Source organism: Thermobia domestica, chromosome 15 (assembly GCF_964235325.1).
Source record: "Thermobia domestica chromosome 15, izTheDome1.hap1.1, whole genome shotgun sequence".
NCBI lineage: Eukaryota > Metazoa > Arthropoda > Insecta > Zygentoma > Lepismatidae > Thermobia > Thermobia domestica.
In genome coordinates this window covers 91,820,419-91,839,623 of record NC_137468.1, presented here as the reverse complement: position 1 = coordinate 91,839,623, position 19,205 = coordinate 91,820,419, and the positions used below count along the sequence as shown (strand labels likewise).

Sequence of the window (19,205 nt, the reverse complement as noted above, 5' to 3'; positions counted from 1 at the left end):
TCTGTCAACAACAAGATTTTTGTCCTCTGGCGTTATAAGTCTCGCGTCCTGAAATACGGCAGAAGCGATCAGAGCAACCTGTCTGTCTAAAGCTCCAGTTCTAAACGCTGCCTCCGCTGTATTTTGAAGACATGTGTTTTGGCTATGTTTCCTTCTTGGTCGCTCCTCGAAGTCAGGTCCCGACGTGCTTCCCGATTCAACACCTTCGGTGGATTTCCCTGACGACGCCAGTATCTTTGACCTGTGCCTATGCCTAATCCCACTAGTTGATGGACTTGCTTCAACACTTCCAGCGTCTTTCTTGGTTGTCTGCCCCTTAAATCTGCTCACTTTACGGGAAAAAAAATATTGGACAGAGATTTGCTTGTTCGGACGTCAATGTTACCAATGCTCATTTTCCGTGATATTCTCTGGTCCAAAAGAAACTTGAATTCTCGTTTTAGAATCTTGTGTGTCCTCGCACAGTTGCAATCTTCGGCAGTTTTACATTTGCAATATCAAAAAGAGACTTTTCCGCGTGTGTAACAAAACTTGCACGAAGTGTTGCTTCTTGTCCTTGGCGACTGAAATGTTTTTCCTTGGTGCGACACTTATAAAATGTTCTCAGCATGTCAAAAACTCTCTTTTCTGAAACCACAGGAATGCTTGCTTTACGCCAAATATATACATCTCTTTGTCCAACTAGTTTACAAATGTCACTCACTGGTAATTTAGTTACACTTTCGTCACAACTTAAACCACTTCGAAACCAATAACAATGTCGCATAATGTCAGCGTACGTGGGTAACTGCACTTCACTCATTTCACTTGGAGTGCCAAATAAGCCTCGTTTTACACTTTCCCGCATTGGTCTGCTATGAGGCTTTTTCATCTTACTTTCCATTGCTTCCGAACTTGGAAACCAAAGTATACAAAATGTCTCTGAATCGTATCGCACTAAGAAAACTGTAACTTTAAGTACAATGCACAAACTCTCTGTCTTAACAGTAGCAAACTAAAACCGTTGAAGCTTAAGCTGCAATAAATTGGCCTGTTGGATTGGTTGCCGAAGTTCGCAATATTTATACCACCGCTGAACTTCGAGCGAGAATATTCTAGAAACGTCGGCGTAGGTTCTGGAGCCAACGAGGCGAACGGGAGGTGCGCGAATCTTCTGGACGGAGCCGGACGTTGCAACGACGCTCGAAGAGCGTGGCCAAAGTAAGCAACCACGAAGTTCTGTAGCCTGCCGCTAGATGGCATTTGCTGTCGGTGTACATAACAAGCGAATAGTTACCAAAAACAAATCGTGTTATATCAAGAGCTATGCCTATAATCATCGTTACGTGGCATTCTAAACAAAATCTGGACATTAATTCCAACAACTGAGCTAATATTGCAGTACTTTGACTCATAAACATTTGAAAATTATTTACTGGCATTGCTACAAGTTTCTTTTAATAAAATAATTGTATTATAGCTATCAGGTAACTTTAAAAACGAGCACAAGTAGCTTTTCTGTCATTGGTGTTGTGCGTGTTGCCTAACCAAACTAAGTCCGTTGGGGCAGGTAAGGGGTTGTCCAAAAAAATAAGAAAAAAAATCAGTAAGGTCGGTGCCACTAATGGCACCTTTTCCGCACTAGCCGTCATCGAATTTCCATCAAAAGTGCAAAACGCTGTACCCTAATGTATACAGCTTCTGACATTCTGCTTTGAGCTTGCACTCTACATTAAATATGTTAGAGCTCAAAATCTGAGAAACAAAGCTGAAAAGCACGTTTCAAGATAGCCAACTCCTGTCTTTGTTAAAATAATAATAATAACGAATGTTATAAATTACAATTTTATGGAGCGTAAACACTGCATCACTAAACAAGAATTTTCACGAAAGGAACAAGTGTTTTCCGCTGGCAATTTTTACCTTCAGCTATACGTAAAGCTCTGTTCTAGAAAGTTATGGAAGAAAAACAGTGGAATTTGGTGTACAGTGGGCCACAGAAATTCTTGAGGTACAAAATCCGTAAGATAGGCAACCCAACTAACGCCTGCTCCAAGATTATTACGCCTGGTAGTAGCTAGCACAGCAGCGTGAAGTTGCCCCCAACTGTTAAAAGCACAAATTGTAAAGAGTGTTTTTGTGCAGAAGTGGAGCGAAACGCTGGCTGACGAAATGACGAAAGGGAGTCTTTGGATACTTGTACTCACAGTAAACTGCACAATACCAGAAAAAAATATACAGACAACAGAGGCGCCGATGAAAAGATAGCAGTCAGGGGACTTAAATAATCTTATAATGAACTCAAATGAGGGATTATAAACAAGTTAACTTACTTCAAATGACTATACATATATGCGTATCAAATAATATACGGATAACTTATGTGGGTTATGTAGTAGATCAGTTTTTAAGTAAACACAAAGCCTTGCGCTGAGTTTTGAAATTATTAACAGTAGTAAAGTGCAAATCAATTAAAATATGGATCGATCATTCGGGAAGAGCTCAGCCTCCAATTGAACATTTTGGGGGTCTAACAGGGCCTGAGCTCCTTGGTTCGGCGCCACTGATTGATACGTAATACTACTTCGAAAGAAGAACTTGTCCGATTTCGTTATTCGTTAAATGACTTTTGAAAATGCTAAATACTGGTACGCAGTAATTTACGAGTATTTGTAAATATTAAAAATACAAAATTCGATAATTCTCAAACGAGTTGGAGAACTTATCCATACTAAGCATATTTCCCCTTAGGTTGCAAATATAACTGAAGGTTCCTGATTTGTATAATATTTGTGAAAATTTACACATTGAAACACAAAAAGAAAAGGGGAGAATGTATTGTCAGTTAACAATTTAAAAATGCACGTAATTAACTGATAATATCAAATATAGAACCATTAACAGAATTAACTCTGTAATTCGTTTTTTCCATTTATTTTTCTTCCTTTATTTTCAGGATTACATCATCACTGAATTTCTCCACTGGAGATTATCTTCGTTCAGCAGCATCCAACTGGAGCTCAGCCTTGTAAATGAAACATTTTAAAACATATAAAGGGAGCGGGCGGGAGTGGAACCCGGGCCAGGAAATTGGCAAATCACAACGCTAACCATTCACCTAAAGCGTTACATACTCTGGCTCGCCTAAATAAAGGATATTTTCTGTTCGCTCAAAATAGTAGCTTGTTTATAGTCAAATTGATTGGCAAAACACAGGAATGAAATTGAGGACTCACAGGGCGTTATATCATTGTATTCATTTAATTATCACCATTACAAATTTTTAAAAAACAAAATACAGAACTCCATTACTTTGAATCAAATACGGCTCGTATATTATACACTTAAACTGAAGACGAAAAGAATTAAATAAATCTTTGAGTTTTACGTCCCACGGTTATGCTGTAAAGAAGATCGTAGGTTAAAGGAGACGGTGATGAGAAACGATTCAAATGGTGGAATGAAGAAAGTGGGAGGAAACGGGAGAACTCAGAGAAAACCCACCCACGCACACGGTGTTCGTCCACCAAAAAGTTCACTTGGAAGCAGGGATCGAACCCGGGACCCCATGAAGCAGAGGTGAACGTTCTGCCATGAGTTGCCTAGGCCCCAAACTAAAGACGAATCAATTAACGCGTAGTAATCGTGGTTCAGTGTTCAAGGCTCTCGACCACTAATCTGAAGATACGGGAAGTTTTTTTTCTCAATATATGGAAACATTTCCTTAAATATAAAGTTCTGTTTTGAAGTACTTGAAAAAACAAAATCAACTGGTTTCGTTACCTTTCAAAGCTCACAAGGAGAAAGCAGACTTTGGTAAGTGAACTTCGTGGCCAATTGTTGCAAGGTGAAAATTGCACATTTAAAGTGTTCACATTAAAAACTGTGAGAGCGCAATAGCCTAATTAAGCGGAGAAAAAGCGTCGTAAAATTTCCAACTCGCCCCACATATCGTTCAATGTGCAAGTTTTTTTTTTTTTAAGTGACGGCGTGGCAGGATCAGTAGCATCTGTAATTCACGTGCCAAGAGTCCCGGGTTCGATTCCCGCTAGAGTCAGCTTTTCTTTTGCTTCAACCAGTAAAGTAGCCACTTGTGACTACAAGTAAAATGTTAATTCACTTATGTTTATAATGAATTAAAACAGTAGGAATATTCAAATCTGTTGTAAAATCTTTCAATGTTCCATGTTAACTAGCAACGTAATGTAATCTATTTCGTAAATATATTGATATCACGAGTTATATTATGGTTACCATAGTCGTTGTGTGAAAAATGTTCTTATGCTTCGTGTCTACATCTGTTGATAGTGTGTGCATTACAAGCACTGGCGCAAATGGCACGGGGGATGAGGAGGGACATGTCCCTCCAGTCTTGGAACTGAGAGACTGTCCCCCCAATAATACGATTTGAAATGTGTTTTTTTTGGGGGGGGGGAGAAATGGGATAGTTTGTGTCCGATTGCCACAAAAAAACGAGATGAAATTGATATCCCTCCAGAATAAGCCTCAAAACTTCCCGCTTCTCAGTGTTGAAGACAACTCTGCTCCCCTGATCGTCCACAATATTGTTTTTCAACTTCATACATTTTTTGAACATCGTTTTAAAAAATGGGAACGGTCTTACGCTCCCTTCCCCCCCTCAATGTTGGAGACAGATTTTCGCCGCTTATTACAAGGGGAATAAGTGGGAAATTCTTTGGTTATAGTAACATCTTGTATTACCAAAGAGGATTTCTTTCTCATCCTACTTGTAATTCTCACACTGTCAACAAATGTAGACACGAAGCGTCAAGAACATTTTTTCACAACGACTGTGGTAACCATAATATAACTAATGATATCAATATATTTACGAAATAGATTATATTTTGTTGCTAGTTAACATGGAACATTGACAGATTTTACAACTGATTTGAATATTTCTATTCTTTTAATTCATTATAAACATATGGGAAATTAACATGTTACTTGTAGCTACAAGTGGCTACTTTATTGATTGAAGCAAAAAGAGGTTGACTAGCGGGAATCGAACACGGGACCCTTGGCACGTGAGTCACACATGCTACTGACTCTGCCGCTCCATCAGTTCATTACATTGCGCAACGTACGAAATATGTGACGAGGCAAAAAACTTTACGATGCTTTTTCTCTGCTATATTAGGCCTTTGCGTTCTCCCAGTTTGCAATATGAATACTTTAAATGTGCACTATCACCTTGTAAAAAATGGACCCAAAGTTCATTTACCAAAGTCTACTTTCTCCTTGTCAGTCACATTTATTCACAATGTCCATCATTTATATACGAAGACGCTAAAATGAGGAACGTTAACATTGTTGTAATGGGAACAGATTTCTGATTTGAATACCAACCTTAAACCACACGTTCAAAATGAATATTATTCATGCTCCTGATACCTATTGCAATATACAGGTGTATATGTAGAGAAAAAGAGAGTGTGTGAGAGAGATGAGGGGGGAGAGTATGTGAGAGATAAAAAAACAATCTATGTTTGTATTTTTACTTACAACGTAAAACGTTATTGTAATTCATAATCTGAATTTTTATAAAGCGATTTGAACGCTTGAAGCGATTTAATGGTCATAAAGTTTCTTTTCTTTAAAGCTTTGGTGATTAATGTCGCAAATAGACCGATGACTTGTAATATGTGACAAAGGAATAAATGCACGCTTTTAGCAGGATAGTATCATTTACTCATTGCTTCTATTGATGGAATAAAAATTATGTTGATTTGACTATATGAGATGTTTACCTACTGATTAGCGTGGAATCCGAACCACATGAGCTCACACCGGATCTCTTACGACAAAGGTGCGTATGCTAACCGCTTAGCCACGAAGGAACTCGGTATAAAAATAGAATACCACACATTACCCTATATTACTTTACCGACAGATTTCTGTTTTATGATAAGTTAAAATAGTATTTCTGAACACCGTAGAGAAAAATGTATTTCCTTTTTCATACGCTGTACGAAAAATACAAGGAATAAACACAATAAAAACGAAACAGTGAAAAGGATTCAATGTAAAATGCTTTGTCTCTCGAATAATTCACTCAATATATTACAAGTGCACATCTCGAAAATTTCCAGTAGAAATTTTAAAACGCACTGGCTTTATAACTTGCCTGTGTGGTCTAGTGGCGAGCACGTGCATCTGGTGGACGGGGTCTCGGGTTCGATTCCCAGGGTGAGAACTTTTGGAGTTTTAAACGTTCTCAGTGTGTCTGTGTTTGTGTCCCTGTCGTTCAAGGTTCCTGGAAATAATTGTAAAACGTATATAACCGAGTAGGAACATAAGTTACTGACAAGGGTAAAGCAAGATTTGCTAAATTAACTTCGGGGCTACCTTTCGCGAGGTAAAGAGTGCACATTTAAAGTGTCAAATTACAAACTGCAATAGCCAGAAAACCCGTCGTAAAATTTTTTACTCTCCGCATATATGATAGAACGCGTCAAGTTATCAAGTGGCAGAGTGAGGAGTAGGTTACGCTCGAGTCAAAAGTTCACGCTCGAGTCATTTTTCTTGTTGTAACCAATAAGGTAGTCATTTGCAACTACAAGTAAAATATTAATTCACCATATTTTTTAATGTATACAACAATAAAAATGTTCAAATCATTTTATAACCATCATCAACTTATAGAAGTACTTTTTGTGGACGCGCTGTATATTTTGGAAAGACTGTGATTATTTTTTCGATTTATACTTTATTCTGCGACGCAAATAAATTCTCTCTTCGGTGGGAATTGCTTCTTTCCCACGTAATTGAACCAAGAAGTCTTTATCGTCTATTAATATATATATTTAAAACGTTGCTTTGTGGTGAGAACATTTCAGAGAGCAACGAAGCTTCTCAGTGTTTCTCCCTGACATATTAATATGGAAAAACTATGTTCTATGGTTATTTGGAACTGAATTAAGTGTATTCTTCAACCATTCATGGAAATACTGCGACCCAGAGCACACACCAGGTCTGAGCACCAAGGAGACGCCAGCCATAACGCTTTAACAGTTCGTTATCTAAATGTTCCCACAGTCAAGTTATCGCAACGTCTTGTGCGTCGTGGCCAGTGGACTAAAATTAACGTCAACTCTTTTTAATATTCTATTTACATGAGCATACATGTGATTTAACCTGAGTGCTTTTGAGAATGAACTGCCAACATTGATCCGTCGATTAATGCAGCTCGTATCTCGAACCTCTAAGTTCTAGGAGTGTTACTCCTAAAGATACAAAAATCCGGCTTTTTTGAAAAAAAAAAAAAAAAAACCTAGAATTTTAGAAATTTTGGCTTTTTTCATTTTCATGATTTTTCTATCTAAATAGCTTTCTTATGGTATACTCTATAGTTAGATAAGATTTCCATGACCTAAATGCCTGTTTCGCTCTGGAATTCACCACCAAGATAGGTGGAGCACATTTTACGAATGAAAGCAAATATAATGTAGTATTTGAGGGCAATTTTAGAGGTTATTGAACTTTATTTTAACTTTTGAGTTATCACCATTATTTTTCTTCTTTGAATCATTTCAGTTTGTCATCCGTGTTTCATTTCTAAGTGCTTAGTAATCTAGCTTCTAGCGCAAAAGTTAAACTTCTGTTTTTCTATATATCCGTCAAAGCGTACGTTTTTCAATATATTCGTCAAACCATACTTCCACATTTCTCTTATAGTGTAGCTGTGCAATGATTTAGGAATAATTTTCCGGATACAACCTTGAATTACATTTTATACAAATAATCAGTGGCGGATTTAGAAAACTATTTTGGAAGGGTTTTTCTTTCTAATATTTAGTTTTTCTAAAAAGTCCTAATTTTTATTTGAGGGAAGCTTAAAGTTTGTAAGTAAAGGCATAACTAATAGATATTTCGTTCACTCAGTCATGTTTGTTGTGTAGTTGTTTGGCTTAACTTAAATATATTCCGTAGTTTTTTGGGGGGTGGGGGTGGATGAGGGTTCCGTAAATATATGAAGGGTGTGAGGTAAGAACATGGGAACCAACAATGCTGAGTTGTGCAGCACCAGATGGAGAGCAACGCATACCGCTTCGTTTAATCCTTCATGATTAGTCTTACGTGAAAAATAATCTTTCCGACTCTTTGAAAATGAATTGTGCACCCTAAAACCTCTAATTTCTTAAAATAGTAAAATTGTGGGTTACTATGTTCTTGCCTCATACCCTTCATATGTTGAATTCCTCTTGTTAAAAATTCAGAAACCTTGAGGACTGGGTAAACCATGAGGGTGGTTAATAAAACTTGACTGTAGAATTTCAAAAATATACAGAACCACCCAAAACAAAGCTCTAGATATGCGACCTTTAAGCGTATCATATAAATGTAACTATTTCTCTTATGTTTTACTTTAATTTTATTTTGTTTCAAAAAGAAGGTATGGAATATTTTGAAGTAAAAATACTACATACAATTTTGCTAGTTATTTGTGTATTTTTTAAAAAAGTATTTACTTTCCGGATTGGCTGGTTTATACCAGCTGGTTTAAAAAAAGGTTCAAACCAAAAAAATAAAAAGGACGAAAAATGTGAATCGTGTGAACTTCATGGTGACGTTTCCAAGTATCAAACCATATACATTAGTTTTATCTCCTTTTCACTTTTAATCAAGGTGTCTCATGTTCAATTCTCGGTCGAACAAACCAAGTAGGGTTCGGCTGTCACTTTAAGCGAAAGTCTTCTCCTATATAACCTCGGTATTACGTAAGGATGTTAAGCCTAAACATACGAAACGAAACCAAATTGTATATTTCTGCTTGCCTTAATGCTTGTTGTTTTACAAAGAAGCCAGCGTTACTTAAATATATTGATAGAAATTGGCAAAATTTATTGACTGTCTACGTACCTTCCAACATTAGCTTGGATTGGACTTTCAGTGATATCTACATACTAAATTTGTAATTTAATACCTCAGTTTTAGCGTACTGATTATGATAAATTGACCTTAAATTTTTCCGTTATTGTTTTACCTTTAAAGTAATGAAGGGATTTTCCCGATGGCTAAGGCGGGAGTTTCCCAATTTAAGAAATTTACTGACCGGATTTATTTAAGCTTATGTGACCCCTTCCAGCATAACCCTGTTGTTGCATAATAACACCAAGGCGAAACAAACTTATTTCTGTCAATATGTAATATAAATACATACAGCAAAATACTTAAACCCAAAAACCCGTTTAAAAAAAAAACTGGTTTAACCCCTCCCCCCAAAAAGGGTTTTTGGCTTTTTCAAAAAGAACCATGGTTCTTGCCAACCCTGCTTATTTTTGTATATAAGAGGTTAAAAAATTCTTATTATATACATTGGTTAATCCTTTGGAATTCATAATGCAAATATGTTAAAAATTTAAGTTGTTTGAAATATCTTTCCGAAATTCATGGTTTATTTTGGAGGTTTTATATTATTATCGGCATCAGCCACTAATTAAATGAGTTTTTGTGTTATAGAGAAGCGAAATAAAGTCTACTTTATGAATTTAAAGCAGAATTTTGAAAAAAAGCCCAAAATTTCTCAAGCAATAAAGCGAAGCAGAAAAAACCGAGTTTTTTTTTTCAAAATAGCCGGGTTTTTTCCAAGCACGTACATCTCTAGTTTCTCCACGTTTCGAGGCAGCAACCACGCACGTCGCATCGAACATCAAGTATAATGTTGTGCTAAGGGGTATACGTTATTAGCTAGCCCCAATCAGTGAAACCCAGGTTCACACCCCTTGTGCGTGTAAGTTATAAACGCGCCCTCCAACATTACCATTCCACTTTGGAGACTACCTATTTTTACTGAGGATTAACGTCGACATTTGAGGATTGTTTGGAGCAGTAACTATATTACTTCGTGGGATTATCCCGGCGACTTTTCCCCAGTGCTAATCCCCCAAGTGCATTAATGGTGTGAGAAAAGTATATCTAATGGAATCATTAACTTAATCTTCAATCCTAATATATAAAGTGACAAAGGGCTAAAGTATAGTGAGAAAGTAAAGTGTGATTTTATTAAAGGAAATAATTATACATATGCAGTGTTGAGTGTTGTGATTATTTTTCTAATCCGTTATTTTTTTTTCTTTAAATAGTATTTTAATAAATAAGCATAGTGTCGTTTAATCCAGTGTGTTTTTGTTGTGTGTATGAATGATGTTTGTGTGCGTTGTGGTCTGAGTGACCGTCTGATCGTTCGTGAGGTTTTCGAGACGAGACATCCGAACCTCTCAGTGCCTAATACCCATCTCATTATGGAGACCGTTAGGTAATTTAGAGACAATATCGTAATCCCTTTTAGGAGATCTCCTTCAACGCCTTGTCCAGGTAAGTCCAGGTATCTGGAACATACTCATTGGCAGTACCACGGAGGATAGATCCCGGAAAACAGTTATATAAATAACTGGTACCCGAACAGCGACCCGATACCAGGCGATTATACTTTCATTCGCTACTTTTCATCACGTGATCCTCATACTTTAGGTACACACACACACACACACACACATATATATATATATATATATATATATATATGCACACACACACACACACACACACACACTGTGCTTAAGCAAATAGTCATAATACGCATAGCAACGACCAATTTTCACGAGAAGTAGAAGAGGATGGAATAGCACGTTTCGTCTTGTTTATACAGCTGGTAGCCGTCCAAGAACATGGACATGCCTTATTACAACGTAGCAATTAACCACCCAGCGCCCAGAGAACGTTCCCAGGGCGAAAATTTTCCCACGGAGGGTCCTAACACTTAGCAACACTGCCCCAATGCATGACTATGGCTACATACGCCTAGTAACAACTGAATAGCAACAGTCGCTCAAGGTCAAATTTGCCCAAGCTTTCCAATTCTACTATGTGGTGCAAGTTTTTCTATGCCTTCTGCAAAGAAATCCCGTCCAATGCCCGATAATCATTTTTGGGCTGCAGCTTTTCTTCGTCATCCAAGTGGTATCGTCGCTTTGAAAGTTCGTCTTTCATGGGACCAAACACAGAAGGCACAGTGAAAGGTCTGGGCTATCCGTCGCGCTCAGCGTCGTCAATATCTGCACGTCCGTTCTCAAACATGTTGCACCACTTCGCGATAGCTTGACGTGACATTGCATTTTCACCATACACTTCATGCAACTGCCGATAATTTCAATGCAGTTCCAAAAAACGAATTACTGCACGCATTTTCCATTCAAACGCCACTTGCAGTTGTCGAGGAGTTTACGAATCAGAACACCTCCACTTGCCTCGTGAAAGCCGGTACGTCACACGATACAGCTACATGTCTGCAGTGTTGCCACACAGTTTCATCAAAATAGCCTTTGACGGAAAATATGTATGAAGAAGTCTTAAAGAACTAACTTTCTGACTGATTCACATAGTATGCAATAGATTACTACTGTAGGTATAGATATCGGGTGTTCTAAAAATGGCGCCCACGGGCTACAGAGAACTACAATACAAGTCAAAATAAAGAAAAATATATATATATTTGTGTATCTTTTAATCATCAGGAAACACGAATTGCATTATGTGGCAACGTCGCAGATAAAGAACCATAGACTAGATCTACCAATCCATGAAATAATTACATCGATTCTTGCAAGATGATAGTAAAGTCAATAGACATTGACACTAGCACCACTTATCACCTTAACAACCGATGTAAGTGTTTGATGGATTTGTAGAGCAATGCTCATGGTTCCCAGTTAATATGCGATGTTGCCATATAGTGAAATTTTGATTTCCTATAGCGGCTGAAGGAGGCCCCGGAGAGTATTCCATTATATAACATTTTCGCTTTATTTTGACGTATAGAATAGCGCTCTGTGGTCCGTGGGTGCCATTTTTAGAACACCCAATATATATATATATATATTATATAGTGAATTAAGAAGTCCATGTAATAAACAGTGCCTTCAGAAACAGATTCAGATCCTACGGCAGTAGATCCAGTTGTTTGCCGATGAAGTTTCCATTGTGTGTCACACATTTTAAATCTGCTGTCAAAAAACGGTATGTGCGGCAAGAGTTAGTTTTTGATGGTGTCTCCAAAATTGTAAGAATATGAGAGAAAGGAATCCATCACATCCTCTGGCGTTAAAGGCCAGTAGAACGAAGTACTTGAACCAGCTGGGTACATAAATTTGACCTGAGTATTCCCTTCTGACATGTAAGTGGTTACGCATTACACCAATAAATCACTTTTCGCCATAGACACATGCAACATTGGAATTGAATTGAAGATATTTTCCCCTAAAGGAACAGTAAAGCTCACGTAAGTTGCACAGCAGAAGCCTTTTCTGTTTGTACACATTCCTGAATATGCTGACTCTTATACAGTTTCAATATTTTTTTTTGGAAAATCTTCTAAAACTCTGTCAAATACAGCTCAAGTTTCTTCTCTCGCTGCTTCAGGATTCAACTCCTGAGTGACATCACTTTCTTCTGATTTCTGATATAAAACTTCAACAGCTTTGTAGAATGTTCATATCGAACTTCTTCCTACACGATGCACATATTTTCTGTCTACAGATTAAACGAACTTTTTCCCTGTACTGTAAAGAGATGGTACACAGAAAGTGCTTAACTGGAAGGCTATGTAATTTCATTGATTTTAGCTTGAAAGTACTAACATGGTATTGTATTTTTCAGTTTTTTCACATTTGAAAGTGACACATGTCAATTCGAGATTTCAGTCGCACCAACACTATTTTCATCATGTATCTGCATGACACTGTTTTTGTTTTTTGACTAGTTTGGTTTGGACTGCTTTTTTGGACCGAGGTGATATCTAAACCTTAATACTGAATCAAGATACATTAGCTCCTTCTGCAAATCGAATGCAGGACTATATGCTTTAGCCGCTTAGCTACAAAAAGGAACATGAAATTTTTCGTTTCGATTTGGTTAGAAATATGAATAAACTTCGAAAATATGTTTAAAGAAAGAATACACACCGAAAAATAAGTTGATAATCCGTAACCCAAGAAATTCAGTAACTGTTAATGTATTCTCACGCTGGGAAAAAAAGGTTGCTTATGCCTTTTGGTTCTAGTTTTGTAATATCAATATTTTACTCTCCTGTCTGTTTCAGAATAGCATGGTTTTGGTTCATACGTATGCTATTCTTTCGAAGTACTCGTATTTGACACCTAATCTTACAGAATGTATCTATTTATTTATTTATTACAATTTTTTAAAAATCATCCTTAATTTCGTAGCCAATCTTGATGGTATGGCGCGCGAATAATTCAGAAGCTTAAAGTTTCAGCTCCGATATTTTGTCATCGTCTGTTGGTAACGACAACCTTTTCTATTTCATTCGTGATAGTAAGACTGCAATGTGTCTGTACTTCATTTTCTCTCTTTCTCCGTTTACCTAAGTTCGAAGTTGATTTATCTGCTGTGCAACAAAGCGGAAGGAGTAGATGGAGCAAGTATACAAGAGCAGTTACCGATAATACTCTGCTTCTGAATACGTAGATTAGAGGAAAAACTGAACGAAAGTTACTCTCTTATGTTGTTTCAGTTTTTATGAATATGAGTATCCTACTATTTAAAAGAAAAAAAGAAGGAAAAGGAAAGGAAATAAAAGAAAAAAAGAAAAGGGAATGGAACTCGATCCGGAATTAAAATGCATCGCAAGTTTGTAGTCCTTCACTCTACTCACTCGTCCACGGGAACTCTGTTGAAAGAGGTTCCTACTTAATACAATACATTGATCTTTTCTATCCATAGAGTGTTGCTTCGAGAAAAAGGCTTTTTTCTTTGTTCTTATATTCACGTACGAAATCTTGATTACAGAACCTAATATATAGGTAGACAATGTAGACATTAGGCTCAAACCATTAGATTCAACACTTTACTTTCTCCCTTCCCTGCCGTCCCTTACCCATCTCCTACAATGGAAATTCTGAATTTCCCGTCGCTACTACGAACATTTTTGAAAATACGATTGGCAGGATTCACTCAATCGAACTTACTCTTGTTTTCTGCGTATAATTTCATTACATTTTAACATTTGGAGAATATTTTCATTCAAGGAATGCTTTCTATTGTCTCCACTTACTAATCATTTAACTTTAGCCAAAGGCGAAAGGAAAAATGTAATAAATGTGAAAAATTGTGAACTACAGTATACGCATAAAATTTAATGAGCACCTGTATACACAATTTTTAAATTGTCAAAAATTTAAGTATGTAGAAATGATAATATGCTTGTATTTTTCAATATTTATTGTTCCTGTGTATATTTATTTCAATATTGTTTCAATATTCCTTTATTAGAACTCCAAATTGTTAATATAATTGAAATGAAAATTACCTTCAAACAATCAGTTTCCATTAAATTGATTACGCAAAACATAAGAATCGTAAATTCTAATTTTGTTACTCTTTATTTTGTAAATTTACATTAGAAGCTAATCTCAGTACATTCGAAGCATTATTTTGTTTTCTTTCTCTTAACAGTGGGGGCGCGGTGGCTCAGTGGTAGAGCGTTCACCTCCAGTGCTTGGGGTCCCTGGTTCGATCCCAGCTCGCGCATTGCTGACTTTGTGGTGGAGAAACACCGTGCTCGTGGGTTTTCTCGGGGTTCTTCCTTTTCCTCCCACTTTCTTCATTCCACCATTTCACTCATCTCTCATCATCACTGTCTCCTTTAGCCTAACCGGCATAACCCTGGGACGTAAAACTTAAAGATTTCATTTTTTCTTTCTCTTTACAGACATTTTTTCACGTTTGTGTGAAAAAAAGGACTTGCTTTTTTTTTTTTTTCAAAAAACGGTGATTCGTAAAGTTTTTTCTTAAGAAACGTTTTCTTTTTTAAAAAAGAAAAAATTAAAAAAAAGTTTTTCTCTATGTACAACTCTACACGAGCATGATTGGTATTCTGAGAGCAAAAAAGTGATCTAACACCGTATTAATCTGGCAAGTTGTACTTTTTTCAGGTATTTCCATTAGATTGATCAGTGTATGAACTGTGACAATTTCTTTTTGCAGTTGGATTTGAATTTTGGAAGAAATTATGTGCTGAACATGGCATTAGTCCCGAAGGAATCCTTGAAGATTATGCTACTGAAGGAATGGACCGTAAAGATGTCTTCTTTTATCAAGTAAGCTCTGTGTTTCATATTTTATGTAAAGACTAGCATATTTTCGTTGATTAAAAGCCACTAATCTTATATTAACTTCGATTAACATTGTTATAATCTGTCGTTTCATAATTACCAAAGTTCCAGTGAGAACTTCTGTCGTCTTCCGTGGCATTTTCTTAAAATATTTACTGCAATTACTAATCAGATCGCATAGTATTAATAGTATTAATGGTACAGATGTATCAAACGGATACATCTGCAGGATTTGCACTCGATTCTTGAGAAAACGTCAGTGAGGAAGATAGGAGATTCATTGAAAATTTCTGTAAGTCTAAATTAATATTTGTAATCATGTGACAGTTTAGTTTCATAAGTTTTTAACCAAATACCTTATTTCTGTAGCTTAGGAATTTTAATCGGGTGATTAATTTCCTTGGTATACTTTCGTCAACCAATCCTGTTACTATCTACTTCCAGACTAATTGAAGAATATTGGTATCACAAAGATTTTTACACATTGTTTAAACGTAGTCCTTTTCAGAGAAAATACCAACAGTTACCTTTGTCAACTATTGATGGTCACTTACTAGCTCAAAACTTCGAGATAGCAGTTGCAAATAAATAAAACAAATTTAGATATAACTGTTTACACAGGCTATTTACAATTTTATTATTATTATTATTATTATTATTATTATTATTATTATTATTATTATTATTATTATTATTATTATTATTATTATTATTATTATTATTATATTATTGATGATGATGAATATTACTACTACTACTACTTTTTCTTTTTCTTCTTGTAGTGTATCTTCAATTATTGTCTCTTAGTTGATAGCAACAGGATTAGTTGCTTAAATTAGAATTCCTAGGGTAGAAAAGTACGTTACCACTTAAACACCTTGAAGTAAATATATTAGGTAGTTAAATTTGCAAGATATTATTACATGTTAAGTAAGTATACTTTATTACATGTGAACTTATTAACTGGTTCGTGCTTATGTTCATTAACGAGGAACAGTTTTTCTAGAACAACGAAATTCTAGTTTTATGACGTGAGCACAGCATGTTTATGCTTCAGCTGTTCATTTTAAAAGAATATGATTGATTGATTGATTGATTAGGGGATTAATGGGGACGTCAGCAGCAAGGCTATATGTCCCCGTCACAATTAACACGGTTGCTCTGCACTAAAAGATGTAAAGAGAAACAGGCTAAAAGACTAGAAGGCAATAAACAAAGGTGCTGCTAAATAAAACGAGAAGATGAAAAAGAGAAAATAAAAGAATAAATAAAGTAAAACAGATAACAATAACAATATATAGAAAAACAATAAAAGCTAACAGAAATTAAAAAAAATTTAGCAGCAATAAAATAGTGACAACACACTAAAAGAGCTCAGAAAACGTGAGCAACCCCAGAAGCATTAATAAACTCAAGTACCCGGCGAACGATATCACGTGAATCCCCCAAAGCGCGGGTAAGAACAGAAGGCAATCTGAAACGTTCTCTGAGAGCTGAGTATTCAGGACATTCCACAAGAATGTGCTCAATACTCAGCGGGACTATACACTCCTCACAGTACGGATGGTTCAATCTCCGCAGGAAGTAGCCATGCGTCAGATGAGACTGTCCGATACGCAAACGCACCAGGAGCACTTCATCTCGACGATGATGGGACGAGGACGTACGCCATTCTCCTAGGAGGGGCTTGACTGCATGTAACTTATTCTCAAGAGCCTGGTCCCAATCTGCTTGCCAGTGAGAGCGCATCAAAGAATAGAAATGGTGCTGAAGATCGGAGCAAGGAAGGCTATGCTCCAGTACAACCCCAGCCAAGGCGGCGTTCTTGGCAGCTGTGTCAGCACGTTCGTTTCCCCGGATGCCGACATGACCCGGCACCCAGCAGACAACGACGACACAACCCTGTTGCTGCAATTGATGGCATCTCACAAGAATGTCCTGCACGAAGGAGTTCATACTGAACGCATTCTGTAGACTCACAACCACGCTCTGAGAGTCGGTGCAAACAAGCACACGACGTAAGGAAAGCGTGAGAGCATGGTCCAAGGCAAGCTTAAGTGCAGTCAATTCGGCAGTGAACACGGAACACAGGCGATGCAAATGAAATTCTGAGAGCTGCCCTCGTCGGTGACAAAGGCACAGCCTACAGAATCGACATCCTTAGAACCGTCCGTAAAGAACACACTAAAATCTGGGTACTGATCTAACAGTGCAGCAAACTTCTGCTGGTACACCTGGGAACTAGTAGCCTGTTTCGAATGTACAGACAAACTGGTATAATAACGAGGTATACAAAGCAGCCATGATGGAATAGCACAAAACTGAACCAACGAAAGAGAGGGCCATACGAAATCATCAGCGAGGAAATTCTCACACGCCCGGATGTACCATGGACGTGTAGAACGAGGACGTGCAACATAGCGCTCGTAATTCCGATCACCAGGGACACGTGGTCCACAAGGGTGGTCTGGAATACAGCGCACATTTGCAGAATAATTAAGAAGGAGCCTCCTGCGACGATACGCTAGGGAAGGTTCATTGGCTTCAACGTACATGCTTGCAACGGGACTAGTACGATAAGGGCCAGTAGCAATCCGAATACCCAGGTGATGCCCGGTATCAGTTGGCGCAACAAAGGAATCACGAGCAGAGCCATAGGCAATACAGCTATAGTCTAACTTGGACCGAATTAGACTACGGTACAAGCGAAGCAGAACAGTACGATCAGCACCCCATGTACGGTGGGAAATGACACGAAAAAGATTCAGAGCTCGAAGACAAGTATACTTAAGATTACGAATATATGGTGCCCACGACAAGCGACGGTCAAAGACCAGACCCAAGAAACGGACAGTATCAACGAAGGACAAACGGGTGCCACCGTGATACAAGTCCGGTCAACAATGCAAGTACGCTGCAGGCAGAAGTAAGCACATTGGGATTTCTCGGTGGAAAAGCGAAATCCAGACGAGCGAACAAGACGATTGAGAGTTGAAGCTGTCGAGTAATGCCGCGAAGATGGCGGGAGCGACAAAAAATGACAAGATCGTCAACATAAAGCAGAGCAGACACAGGAGCTTGGATCTGCGAAAGAAGACTGACGTCAACAGCAAACAACGTAACACTAAGGACACTGCCTTGTGGAACACCATTTTCTTGCACAAACCGCTCTGAGAGACTAGATCCTACACGCACTCGAAAATGTCGCTCGTGAAGAAAATTCCTAATAAATTCTGCAATATGGCCACGAAGACCCCAGTCATGTAATTGCCGTAAGATTCCGTAACGCCATGTGGTGTCATACGCCTTTTCTAAATCAAAAAATATAGCTACAAGGTGCTCGCCGTAGAGAAAGGCGTCTTGAATGTCAGCCTCAAGAGAAGCGAGATTGTCTGTAGTGGATCTGAAACGACTAAATCCACTTTGGAACTGGCTCAAAAGTGAATTCGATTCCAAAAACCACACTAGGCGCTTGTTGACCATTCGCTCAAACAACTTACAGACGCAGCTCGTAAGAGCTATGGGTCTGTAGCTCCTGGGGCTAGTTGCGACTTTCCCAGGCTTTAGGATTGGAAGAACCAGAGCCTCACGCCAAGCAGGCGGAAAGAACTCCTCTACCCAAAGGCGGTTATACAGCTGCGATAAATCAACTGAGTATCGCGGGAGAGGTGCCGCAACATTTCATAGGAAATACGGTCAAGCCCTGGGGCAGTATTGGAGGATTCACGAAGAGCTGAATCGATCTCAACAAGCGTGAAAGGGGCATTGTAATCCTCGCTGTTGGCGCTACGGAAGTTTAACGGGTTCCGCTCTGACCGAGTCTTAATACGTGCGAACGCGGTGGTGGTGGTGGTGGGCGGGGGGTAGTGTCCCGACTCAGAGATAGATGCAAAATACTGGCCCAAAACGTCACATATCTCTGAAGGGTTAGTCTCAAGTACATCATTCACAGATAAAGCAGGGACATTAATAGAAGAATAAATGCCAGTAAGGGAGCGGACCCGACGCCACACAGTAGATATTGATGTGCGACTGTTTATAGACGAAACATAAGTCTTCCAACTTTGGCGC

General features: G+C 38.0%; 1 protein-coding gene across 1 annotated transcript in view; it reads left to right on the top strand.

Annotated features, from left to right (window-relative positions):
* The window catches only part of LOC145671148 (tubulin gamma-1 chain), a 90,889-nt gene that overhangs the window by 11,178 nt on the left and 60,506 nt on the right, over positions 1 to 19,205 (top strand). The window contains exon 2 of the mRNA XM_081739971.1: positions 15,007 to 15,119. Within this exon, the coding sequence (XP_081596097.1) occupies positions 15,007 to 15,119 (113 nt within the window). The remainder of the gene's footprint in view (positions 1 to 15,006; positions 15,120 to 19,205) is intronic.